The sequence below is a fragment of the Pongo pygmaeus genome, chromosome 8 (genome assembly GCF_028885625.2).
Source record: "Pongo pygmaeus isolate AG05252 chromosome 8, NHGRI_mPonPyg2-v2.0_pri, whole genome shotgun sequence".
Taxonomy (NCBI): domain Eukaryota; kingdom Metazoa; phylum Chordata; class Mammalia; order Primates; family Hominidae; genus Pongo; species Pongo pygmaeus.
In genome coordinates, this window is record NC_072381.2 from 15,252,588 (window position 1) to 15,266,227 (window position 13,640).

Sequence of the window (13,640 nt, forward strand, 5' to 3'; positions counted from 1 at the left end):
AACTCTTGAATAAAAATGCTCCAACTGGAACCTCAAGATCGAACTGTGAGTTAGAGAGAAGATAAGGAACTGGGCTGAAGGAAGTGTAGTACCCAGGCAAAGGCACACAACTAGTGAGCAAGGGGGCAGAGATCAAACTCAAGGTCTCAGACGTCACCCCTTGAGCTGTTTCCACAATACCACATGCCACTCACATTGATTGATTGATTGACATGGTCTCTGTTGCCAGGCTGCAGTGCAGTGGCGTGATCTTGGCTCACTGCAACCTCTACCTCCCAGGCTCAAGCTATCCTCCCACCTCAGCCTCCCAAGTAGCTAGGACTACGGGTGCATGCCACCATGCCTAACTAACTTTTTGTATTTTTAGTAGAGACAGGGTTTCACCATGTTGCCCAGGCTGGTCTTGAACTCCTGGGCTCAAGGGATCTGCCTGCCTCGGCCTCCCAAAATGCTGGGACTACAGGCATGAGCCATTGTGCCCGGCCTGTTCACAATAATTTATTTGTAGGTACGATCATCAAAATCATCTCTATTTTGTAATATTTCTAATTCTACCCCTTTTCTTTCTCTTTTTTTTTTTTTCAGCCAGGGTCTCTCGCTATTGTCCAGGATGAAGTGCAGTGGTGTGATCATAACTCATTGCAGCCTTGAACTCCTGGGCTCAACGGATCCTCCCACCTCAGCCTCCCAAAGTGCTGGGACTACAGGCGTGAGCCACCGTGCCTGGCTGATTCTACCCTTTTCACTGTGAGTTTCTTGCATCAAGAGGGCTTTGTGTTTCCCAGAGGCCCAGCACACAGGGTGCCTGGGAGTTGGCTCCACAGACAGGGATGGCAGCCATCTGTGCCACCAGACGCCCACGCAGTACAACCAACCCTCTTCTTGGCCACCATGTGCCAACACAGGGCCCAGCTGGACAACTTCTGGTTTGGTTTAAACTAGGAGAATGTCAGGAACTATTTCCCACCCTTGGCACTAGAATGAAGAACGACCGCTGCAAACTGGTTTGATTCAAAGTCAACGAGAGACTTACCCATGGCTGCTCCCGCTGAAATCTGCTGCCAGATGGTGTTGTGCTATTCAGGTAATTAGACAGACACCCAGAAAAATTACAATGTGAATATCTTCTGAACGAAAAGTAATCAAATATTAAAGTGTAATTTCAAAAAAACCTAACAAGCTCACATTGAGACTTTCTTCTAGAACGACAATCTAAATACAAATTCACTGAGAAAAGGGAAAAACGCAGCAGGTATCCACACACACACAAAAGCACAGTGTACCCCTTCATTATTTGGGTGCCAAAGTCCATTTTAAGGAGGCTGTCAAGAGCTTCCAGTTACTAGTGGCATTCAACACACAGTCACAACAAAGTCCCTACACATCTGATCCAGCAGGGCGCTAAACTGCGTAAACCCACTCATATGCACGAGAAACCACACAGGGGAAAAAAATAAAACAGAGCTCTCACTTTCGAAGGCTGCTGAATTTTAATCTCCTGGGAATCAGATGCCGAGTCTGACTTGGTGCCTCCGGAATTTGGTTTCTCCTTTTTTCTCTTCTGTTTCTTCTTTTTCTTTTTGGCTCCCAAATACCCTCCAGGACTTCTGCAGGAAATGCAAAGATGGTGAAACCAACCAACAAACAAAAATCATTAAATGAAACTGAATTGCACACAATTAATCATTTCGAAAAACACAGATGTTACACACAGTAGAAAATAACTGTGTTAGGATGTAGGTGAGGAATAAAAGGTAGTGGAGTGAAGACGATTAACAGGCAATGCAGAAGAATACCAGTCCCCGCTCAGTCATCCTGCAGGTGCTTAGATGTCACGAAGCAGAAAGATTGCAGAGATAAAGCACATTTTATAACTGAAGTAAAATAGTTTCCACGGTTATCACTACTCTCCTAATCTACATTTAAGTCAGCTTTCGGGAGGAGAGATACATGATACGAAAAACTCCATTATAAAGATCTCTTGGGTACAACAGAACACTAATCTTGAAGCAACAGAACTAAACAAACCGCTTTTTTGCAGAGAAGGAAATGTTCCCTGATAAAGATTTTTACTAGGGGGGGCTAACAATGAAAAGCTCTAAGTGTCTAACTACAGAGAGAGACCCTGTCACAAACAAACACAAAGTGCTAGTTTTGTTACCTAGCATCTAGGTTATAAAGGAACTTTTCTTTCCAATGGTTATTCATGTTTTAAAGTAAGGAACTTTTCCATTTAAAATGGATAATTCCTCTGTGCCATCCAAATATGAAAGGCATTGTGCAATAGTGAGAGAAACTGTTTAAGAACTAAGCACTCTGTTGGGCACAGTGGCTCATGCCTGTAATCCCAGCACTTTGGGAGGCTGAGGCAGGTGGATAGCTTGAGCCCAGGAGTTCGAGACCAGCCTCAGCAATAAGGGGAAACCCAGCCTCTACCAAAAGGAAAAAAAAAAAATTAGCCAGGTACAGTGGCACGCACTTGTAGTCCCAGCTACTCAGGAGGCTGAGGTGGGAGGATAGCTTCAGCCTAGGAGACAGAGGTTGCAGTGAGCCAAGATTGTGCCACTGCACTCTGGCCTGGGCAACAGAGCTGGAGAAAAAGAAAAAAGAACTAAGCACTTGAGCTATAGATTCATATTTCCACCCCAATTCTAAAATAGAAAACAGTGCTTATTTTGGGAGATACATTAAGACTTTGTCAAATGGTACCCTAGTGGTTTAAAAATAGTAAGGCTTTGCCACCTCACAACGAGCAGTTTATTTTCATCAATAGAATCAAATTTGTGCTATCACGATGTTTATATTTAAAATCACCTGGTGGCCAAGGACACTCATCAATATCTGACTAGCAATTGGGATTAAACAAACATATCACAGCCAGGTACGTGAGCTAGAAATATGCTGCAGATACGTTCAGTTTTGTATATTCTCTGGTTTGGGAGTAGGACTGTTTTAGGCTTTCCTCTCCCAATGTTCCTATTGCTGGCACCCTGTGAATTGGTGAATCCGTTGTACTGTTACAGTGTGATTTACGTATGCATTTGCATGTGCCACTTAAGAAGTCTATTCATAATTGCGTCCCTAAGGTCTCCAATGCCTCACACCAGTACATACTAATACAAATGCTTGTGGAATGAATGAATGGCTCTAGAGGTGGTGCCATCACATATTCCCAGGCCACAAAATACTTCTGAAAGCTACCATTGTTCCAACCTCAATGGTAAAGCCTACTGCAACTTACTATCCAGTAATTATTGAACATTTACTGTGTGTTCAGCATTATCTTGGGGCCATAGGCTGGGGAGGAGGGACCAAAATCATGGTGGACATGCCCGTGACTTCACAACCCAGGGGATTATCCCTCTCCCACCTCTACCATTCTAACTGCTACTGGTTATGGCTTTCCAGAAACCACTAGGAGCCTGGAACCTCACAGCTTTTCTGTATAATACTTCCACTTCAAAATATCTCCAAATTTCCAAGAAGCTTGGTTACAGGGAGATACAGAATAAAAGGCAGTGACGGGGAAGGATGCTTTGAAGTAGACGCCTATCCAACTGGATGAAAATATATTTATCCTGAGTGTCAGTTAATAATTTTCTCAGCCAGGCATGGTGGCTCACGCCTATAATCCCAGCACTATGGGGGGCCGAGGCGGGAAGATTGCTTGAGCCTAGAAGGATCTCTTGAGACCAGCCTGAGCAATATAGTGAGACCCTGTCCCTACAAAAAATAAAAACTTAGCTGGGCATGGTGGTGTGCACCTGTGGTCCCAGCTACCTGGGAGGCTGAGGTGGGAGGATCACTTGAGCCTGGGAGGCTGCAGTGAGCCATGATCATGCCACTGCACTCCAGCCTGGGCAACAGAATGAGACCCTGTCTCAAAAACAACAACAACAACAACAACACAACAACAATAATAATAGTCTCTAAAACAGATAAACTCATGGAAACTTGAGGGGATCTGGAGACATTTTAAAAAATTAAAACACCAGACTATTTCACCAAAAAATCCTTAAGTAAGTTTATATCACCTATTCTATAACTTACAAGGCTTGTTCAATGAGATTTCCAAAACTCCATTTTGGGAGTTAATTGATGCTACACACCAAAACTTTTTTTTCTTCCAAACGGTGTTGCTAAAATTTATATTCTTATTTTGGCATAATGGAGAAAGCGTCACCATTTTTGTTTACTCTAGTTCAGCAAGAGTTTTTCTCTCTTTCATCTCAACTTTAAATTGACAGGGAGCTACAGAAATGGGCACTAAGTTGGTCATCCCAGCCTCCAAACTCCCAGACATATCTGACAGCATTTATAAAATGATGAGAGGCAGAGCTTCCCAGCCCTTCAGTGAGGAAGAGCTACTTTTCCATTTCCTGAGGCCATGAAGGAAACGAAACTTTGAGAATAAGAGCTGACCAGTGCACCACTTGATACCCATGAGGATAATTATAATCAAAAAGAAAGAGCCAGGCCAGGCGCAGTGGCTCACGCCTGTAATCCCAGCACTTTGGGAGGCTGAGGCGGGCAGATCATGAGATCAGAAGATCGAGACCATTCTGACTAACACGGTGAAACTGCGTCTCTACTAAAAATACAAAAAATTTGCCGGGCGTGGTGGCGGGCGCCTGTAGTCCCAGCTACTCGGGAGGCTGAGGCAAGAGAATGGCGTGAACCCAGGAAGCGGAGCTTGCAGTGAGCGGAGATTGCAGTGAGCGGAGATTGCGCCACTGTACTCCAGCCTGGGCTACAGTGCGAGACTCCCTCTCAAAAAAAAAGAAAGAAAGAGCCAGTGCTGGGGAGGATGGAGAGACGCTGGAACCCTCATACACTGTTGATGGGAATGTAAAATGGGGCAGCTGCTTTGAAAAACAGCTGACAATTCCTCAAAACACTAAACACAGATTCCCTGTATACCCTAGCCATTACACTCGTAAGTACATAACCAAGAGAAATGAAAACTTACGTCCACACAGGACCTTGTTCACAAATATTCATAGCAGCATCATTCATAACAGCCAAAAACTGGAAACAACCCAAATGTCCATCCTCTGATGAATGGACACAGGAAATGTGGTCCATCTATAGGATGATTATTCAGCAATAAAAAAACAAAGAGCCGATAAAAACCGCAACATGAATGGACGCATCTTGAAAACACTACACTAAGTGAAAGACACCAGTAGCCAAGGACTACGTATTGTATAATTCCGTGTCTATAAAATGTCCTGACAGGCAAATCCACAGAAACAACTAGATTAGTGGTGGTCAGGGGCTGGGAAGATGGAGGGCTTGGGCATGATTAAGGGATGTGGGTTTATTTTGAGAGTGATGCAAATGTTCTAAAATTGATTGTAGTGATGGGTGCACAACTCTGAATAAACTAAAAGCTGCTGAATGGTATACTTTATTTATTTTTAGTTTTTAGTTTTTGAGACAGAGTCTCACTTTGTTGCCCAGGCTGGAGTACAGTGGTGCCATCTTAGCTCACTGCAACCTCTGCCTCCTGGGTTCAAGTGATTCTCCTGCCTCAGCCTCCCAAGTATCTGGGATTACAGGCACGTGCCACCACGTCCAGCTAATTTTTATATTTTTAGTAGAGACGGGGTTTCGCTACGTTGGCCAGGCTGGTCTCAAACTCCTGATCTCAAGTGATCCACCTGCCTCAGCCTCCCAAAGTGTTGGGATTAGAGGCGTGAGCCACCAAGTCCAGCCTGAATGGTGCGCTTTAAATGAGTGAGTGGTATGGTATGTGAATTATATCAAATGAAACAGAAGTGTTGACAGGTGACACTCCTGTCCCTGGGGGTGACAGGATGATGTTATGGCCAGAGCAGATCAGGAGTTGGCTGTGGCTGCTTAGCCAGTGGTCTGCGTCCCACAGGACTCCAGGTACTCTGGAGGGAGATACATGACAGAAAGAGATGCCCCTGTGCCTGGGTGGGAGAGGTGCTAAGCGGGCTTCCAGACGCTGAAGGCAAATCCATGCCCAGGAGAAGACTCTCCCTGGAAATCCAATGAAGAAAGACTAATTCAGACTCCCAGTACTCGAGGCTGATTACCGAGTCATGGAAATTCAGCCCTGCGTATCATGTGGCCCTTTAAAAAGATTCCTCGGTCTTCAAGAACACAAGTCTCACCTCCCTGTTCCCCAGGGTTTCACTTGAAAGATCCACAAAGAAAAGGCTCTGTTTTGCCACCTCTGAAAGCTCAGACACTTCAGCTTGCATCTAGAGAGAATCAGTGGTACGTTCAGACCTCAAGTAGAAATGAATACATTCCTTCTCAGTCATGGAAATGGCAAATATTTAATGAGCACATCCAGCAAATCTCTTCAAAGAAGTATTCATGGAAACTACAGACAAGACTCAATGGGATAGCCAATGTAACTGAGCCATGTAAAATGCTTTACAGGTGGTCCAGGATGATATCCACAAAACCCATCGTTTCTCTCTCTGGACTCACAGCTGGACAGCACTTGCCAGCTGCCTTGTAGCCAGGTGTGGCCACTGACTGAGTTCCAGCCAGCGGAAGTGATGTGTGTCACTTCCTGCTGCCCAGAAACCCCTGTGGGTGGCTTCTCCATGTCCTTCCTGTCCTTTGTGCTGTTTGGATGCAGACATAGGTGAGACCCCCAAGGATGGCAGAGCCACACGATGGCGCAGCCTCGACCCTGGATGACAGAATGAAGGAGAACTCCCTCACCATCGTCAGAACATGTGCCCAGGGCTGGTCCGTGAATGAGAAGGGAACTTCCACTGTGTTGTTCAATCCCATGTTAGGGTCTATTGATTACAGCAGCCCAGCCTCATGCAACTAACATATCGATTTTAAGAGTGACATCAGGCTGGGTGCAGCGGCTCACACCTGTAATCCCAGCACTTTGGGAGGCCAAAGGGGGAGGACTGCTTGATCCCAGGAGTTCAAGACCAGCCTCATCAACACAGAAAGACCCCCATCTCTACAAAAAAATTAAAATTAGCCAGGTGTGGTGACATGTGCCTGTAGTCTCAGCTACCTGAGAGGCTGGGGTAGGAGGATCACCTGAGCCCAGGAGGTCAAGGTTGCAGTAAGCTATGTTTGCACCACTGCATTCCAGCTGGCCAACAGCAAAAGATCCTCTCGCTCTCAAAAAAAAAAAAAAAAAAAAAAAAAAAGAGTGACATCAAAGGAGCTCAATTTTTGTATGTGAATTCCAAGGATAAAAAGTAATTTTAAATTTTATCAGGTACCACCGGAGGGATAACTTAGCTCCTCTCTACTGTGAAATAGAAGAAACATTAGTGGTTTGAGACTAATTATTTTACAAATATTTCCCCCCTGAATTTCCAAGTTCATGCATGGAAAATGGTGGGAATACAGCTGATTGTAATCTTCTCGTTCGTATTTTCATGCATTTTTGAACTAGTGTATAATAATCATAATACCTTTGTAAGGAAAACATTATTAAAATACAACAGAACTGAAGAACAAATAAACAGGTCCATGAAATGCAACAGACATATCAGTAACAACCCATGATAGTAAAGAAACTTGATATATAATAAAGATCACATCATAAATCCGTAGTGAAAAAAAACTTTTTAATACATAGCATGAGAAAAACTGAATTCCTATATGCAGAAATACAAAATTAGTTTGCTACATCCCACAACATGAAAAAAAAAAACAACGAATTCCAAATGGGTGAAAGACCCACACTTGGAAAACAAAACCTTAAAACTAAAGGCGGTGATGTCCATTTACTCCACATGTTTCTAGTGCCTAGAACAGTGTCTGGCATTTAGTAGATGCTCAAGAAAATATCTGTCAAATGAGTAAGTGAAAGAATTAAACGATAACTTCATAACGTCAGTGAAGGAAATAATTACTCCAACAAGGACTCAGAAGTACAAACCATAAGAGATAATAACTTTTGAGTACACCAAAGTTAAACATTTCATGGTAAAGTGATTATAAAAAAATTTTTATGTTACAGAATAAGGTTAGACATTTATAACACAAATGAGAAAGTATTACCAGCCAGAATATATACAAAGGTCTTTTATCTTTCACATTTTATCTCTAGGATGGTATAGAAAGACAACATTATATTCTGGCCAGGACTACAGGCATTAAGTAGAGTTTGACTACCTGGGTTTGAATCCTGACTCCCCAAGTTCTCAGCTATGTGACTTTGAGTTTATTACTTAACCTCTCTGTGCTCCAGTTTCTGTAGCTGTAAAAGGATGATGTTTTCAAAAAACAGTATTAGGCCAGGTGCGGTGTCTCATGTCTGTAATCCCAGCACTTTGGAAGGACAAGGCAGGAGGGCTGCTTGAGTCCAGGAGTTCGAGACCAGCCTGAGCAACATAGCAAGACCTAGTCTTTATAAAAAATAAAAAATAGCTGGGCATATTGGTGTGTGTGTGTGCCTCTGGTCCCAGCTACTCGGGAAGCTGAGGTGGGAGGATCACTTGAGCCCAGGAGTTTGAGGCTGCAGTGAGCCGTGATCGTGCCACTACAGTCAGCCTGGGCAACAGAGTGAGACCCTGTCTCAAATAAATGAATAGTATTAGAAAAAATGTGAGGATAAAATGAATTCATACATCTAAGAATTTAGTATATAGCTGGCACACAGAAATCATTCGGTATAAGCCAGCTATTATTATGATTGTACTGCTTTAGTTTTTAAATATAATTTATTGCTAGCTGGAACTGTATTGTCTCTCTCTAACTAGAACATAAGATCCATGAAACAGTGTTTTCCATTGTATTCCTAGCACCGAAAATAGTGTCTGACATATAAAAGATCCTCAATAAGTATTTGCTAGATGAATGGGAAATCAATAAAAAAATCATTAAGAAAAAGACAAAAGACTGACAGAAGAATGGGCTGACAATATGAATAAGCACTTCACAAAAGAGGCAGCCTTAACAACCAATAAGCTCAAGAAAACATGCTCAATTTCATCCATTGATTTGGCAAACATTTTAAAATCTAAGAATATCAGAAGAATGTGAGGAAAGGGAAAACTCACATGCTGTTGGTAAAATGTAAACTGAAACAACCACTTTGTAGAGCAGTCTGGCATTGCTGCTGCCACCACCACCACTGCCACCACCACCACCATCATCACCATCACCATATCATTACTAACATCGTCACCATTATCATCACCACCATCGCCACTACCATTGCCATCACCACCATCACTGCCGCCATCACCACCATCACTGCCACCATCATCACCATCACTACCATTACATCATCATCACCACCATCATCACCATCATATCATTACTACCATCATCGCCACTGTCGTCATCACCATCACCATCGCCACTACCATTGCCATCACCACCATCACTGCTACCATCATCACCATCACCATCATCACCACCATCACATCATCATCACCACCATCATCACCACCATCACCACCATTGCCAATGCCATCGCCATCACCACCATCACTGCCACCATCATCACCATCACCATCATCACCACCATCACATCATCACCACCATCATCACTATCATCACCACCATTGCCACTACCATCGCCATCACCACCATCACTGCCACCATCATCACCATCACCATCATCATCACCACCATCACATTATCATCACCACCATCATCACCATCACTATCACCACCACCACTGCCACCACCACCACCACTGCCATTACCCCTATCATCACCATCATCATATCATTACTACCATCATCACCATTATCATCATCACCATCATCACCACCATCACCACTACCATCACTATCACCACCATCATCACCATCACATCATCATCACCACCATCGCTACCCCCATCATCGTCACCGTCACCATAATCACCACCACCACTGCCATCACCACCACCACCATCATCATCACCACCATCATTATCACCACCATCATCATCATCACCACCATCATCACCACCATCACCATCATCACCACCATCATCACCACCATGATCACCACCATCATCACCATCATAATCACCATCATCATCACCACCATCATCACCATCATCATCACCATCATTATCACCACCATCATCAACATCATCATCACCATCATCACCATCATCACCACCATCATTATCAACATCATCATCACCACCATCACCACCATCATCACCATCATCACCACCATCATCATCACCACCATCACCACCATCATCACCACCATCATTGTCACCATCATCATCACCACCATCATCATCACCATCATCATCATCATCACCACCATCATTATCACCATCATCATCACCACCATCATCATCACCATCATCATCACCACCATCATCACCATCATCATCACCACCATCATCATCACCATCATCATCATCATCACCACCATCATCACCACCATCATTATCACCACCATCATCACCATCATCACCACCATCATCATCACCATCACCACCATCATTACCATCATCATCACCATCATCACCACCACCATCATCACCATCATCATCACCACCATCATCACCATCATCATCACCACCATCATCACCATCACAATCATCACCACAGCAGGAAACACTTTGCAACACTTACTATGTGTCAGGCACTGTACCAAGCACCCTACAGATATCAACTTTGTAAACTGTCACACTCGGAGGTAAGTGCTATTATTATTATTATTCCCATTTTATAGATGAGGAAACTGAAATAGAGAGAGCTTAAGTAATTTGCCAAAGGTCACATGGCTAATAATGGCAGAATCAGGACTTGAATCCAGACAGTCTGGCTCCAAAATCCACATAATTACTACCCTACGTTGTCTCTCATTTACGTACTTCCTTGGGTTGACCATCTTTTCAGATAATTACCAGCAATTTTTAGCTCTTTTGTAAACTGCCTAATTGTGACATTTGGACATTTTTTATTCACCTATTTTATGGAAATGTAATAGATCTTTGTGCTATGTGTGTGCACATGCCCCAGTGTTCTGGTTGGAATACCAAAACACTTCACTAGAAGGAATAACACTACTAGGAAAAAAATATGAGGTTTTGGTACAGTTGATAAAAAACAAAGGTAACCCAAAGGTTCATCACACTACCTGCTGCTGGAGGAGAATTCACACCCACAGTTGGGGAAGTTGGCTAAGGTTAACTCAGGTTATCAGGGTGTACTGGCCAAAGTTGGTCCTCATCCTGGATCGGGGCACCCATCTTACCTAAGTTGATCATGTGACCATCAAATTCAATAATGGATTTCACCTGCAGTTCAGGGTTTGACGAAGTCACACAAATGAGTTTGTTTTTGTCAGTGGTTCATTTGTGTAATTCCAGTATGAGTTTCTTTACTCTTTTTTTCCCAAGTGTAATGCAGAGTCCAGAGCAGGAAGCCAACCTTCCAGCTGTCATCATCTGGCTGCACTACGGCCTCATCTAAAGTAGGATTTCAGCTCCATCATGGGTCTGGTAGCTTCAACCCATACTTAGTGTGCCCCTTCTCCTCTTGGGATTGGTGTAGGAAGTATCTACAAAGCAACATCGTCTCTGTGCAAAGCAGTAAGTCATGGACAAGCCCTAGAAGGCTCAGAGCTCAGAGCCGTCCCAAAAGTGTATGGCCAGTGAGGGACAAAGATCATCATCAAAGATCCATCAGGCAGGCAGGTGGCTACAGCTATTGAGGCTACAGCTTTGGATAAAGGTGACTGTGAGACTAGCCAATAATTTAAATATTTACACAGGTGTTAGCAGCAGAGGATGCCTAGCTCTAGACAATGGCTGAACAATAAGCCCTGGAATCAATACAAGCGTGGCTGGAAGAGAGGAATCTTGATGATCCCCTTTGCTAGCTTCTAGTCCAGTTTGTTAACTAGTCCCTCTTCGCTAGCTTCTGGTCTAGTTTACTAACTAATCCCTCTTCTTACATATTGGGTTGTTCCAAGTTTTTGGTTCTCCTAAACCTGTACCATATTTGAAATGTGGGAATGTATATTCTCATTAGCTTCCTCCTTTCTTTTTTTTTTTTTTTTTTTTTTTTGAGATGGAGTTTCACTCTTGCCGCCCAGGCTGGAGTGCAATGGTGCAATCTCGGCTCACTGCAATCTCTACCTCCTGGGTTCAGGCAATTCTCCTGCCTCAGCCTCCCAAGTAGCTGGGATTACAGGCATGCGCCACCATGCTAGCTAATTTTTGTATTTTTAGTAGAGACGGGGTTTCTTCATGTTGGTCAGGCTGGTCTTGAACTCCCGACCTCAGGTGATCTGCCCGCCTCAGCCCCCCAAAGTGCTAGGATTGTAGGTGTGAGCCACAGTGCCTGGCCAGCCTCCTCCTTTCATAATTATCAAACAATTTTGGTGTCTACATCACACAAAAGCCCAATTCTGATAAGAGATAATGTTAAACTATAATAAACTTTCATATAACACTCATTGGCCAGAAACACGTCTCGCATGAAGTTTAGTTTGTGAAGTAAGACCTGTCTTTGTAGACAGTGCAAGGTCGGAATACAGGAAGAAATATTTTAAATGCTTTAAAAATTTGTTATTTACATATCTTTAAGATCATTATATACAATGGAAGATGAAATTCAAATTGTTCAGCCATTTGACAGACAAACAGGGACAGATCCGTGGCTTATGAGCCTCAAGGGAGCTGGTGGCTCAGAAGAGTTGAGTTCTAGACAGTTTTAAAAAGAAAAAAAAAATTGGCTGGGTGTGGTGGCTAACGCCGGTAATCCCAGCACTTTGGGAGGCTGAGGCGGGTGGATCACCTAAGGTCAGGAGTTCAAGACCAGCCTGGCCAACATGGTGAAACCCCGTATCTACCAAAAATATAAAAAATTAGCCGGGTGTGGTGGCACGCGCCTGTAATCCCAGCTACTCAGGAGGCTGAGGCAGGAGAACTGCTTGAACCTGGGAGGCAGAGGTTGCAGTGAGCCAAGATCGTGCCACTGCACTCCAGCCTGGGCAACAGAGTAAAACTCTGTCTCAAAAACAAAAACAAAACAAAACAAAAGTTGTAATACTCAAACATAGAAATATGAGATAGCTTGATCCAAGGCTGTGATATGAGTCTGTGATATGTGTCCAAGGGCAAAGGCCAGAGATGAGAGACGGAAAAAACAATTTCTATGAGCAAAGTCAAAGGTCAAAGACAAGTTGGTGAGGCTGTACAAATGGCGCTTTTCACCAGGAAGCACAAAGGTGAACCTGGAGTCCTCAAACACAAAAGGAAATGCACCTCCCAGATCCAAAAGGGAGCCAGAGGTCATGGTCCACTCTGGGACGGTAGAGGAAAGAAACAAATAAATTTTTAAAAAGCAGACAAATACCACAGAGCTCTGAGAAGTTGTCTACAAGACAAGGAGCAAGTGGCAGTGTCTAGAAGGGATGGCTTAAAGCTGGGACAAGCAGGACTGGGGTCTCTCCTTTGCCAAAACCTATCTTTTCCCCTTTTCCTTAGGAAGTGACAGCAAAAAGTCAACTCAAGAAGAATGCTGGGGTCTGATGAGTCCCTGATACATAAAGTCTGGGTTTTCTCAGAGCTATTCCCTCTCAGAACCTTCCCCAGCCTTCTGTTATCCCTGAGGATGGGGTCAGGCCCAGGACAAAGTATGTACTTTGTCAAATCATGAGTTTTAAAGACACATGGCTCCTTTTAAGCAGTTTTTTTCATTTACCAATAA

General features: G+C 43.6%; 1 protein-coding gene across 7 annotated transcripts in view; it reads right to left on the reverse strand.

Moving 5' to 3' along the window:
* NMT2 (N-myristoyltransferase 2) overlaps positions 1 to 13,640 on the reverse strand; it is a 62,400-nt gene that overhangs the window by 34,504 nt on the left and 14,256 nt on the right. For 4 of the 7 annotated variants that reach the window (XM_054503731.2, XM_054503727.2, XM_054503733.2 and 1 more), the window contains exon 2: positions 1,472 to 1,607. In XM_054503731.2, coding sequence (XP_054359706.1) covers positions 1,472 to 1,607 — 136 coding nt within the window. Of the gene's footprint in view, positions 1 to 1,033; positions 1,077 to 1,471; positions 1,608 to 13,640 lie in introns of all 7 variants that reach the window. The other 3 variants (XM_054503729.2, XM_063669599.1, XM_054503730.2) reach the window with 1 other exon arrangement.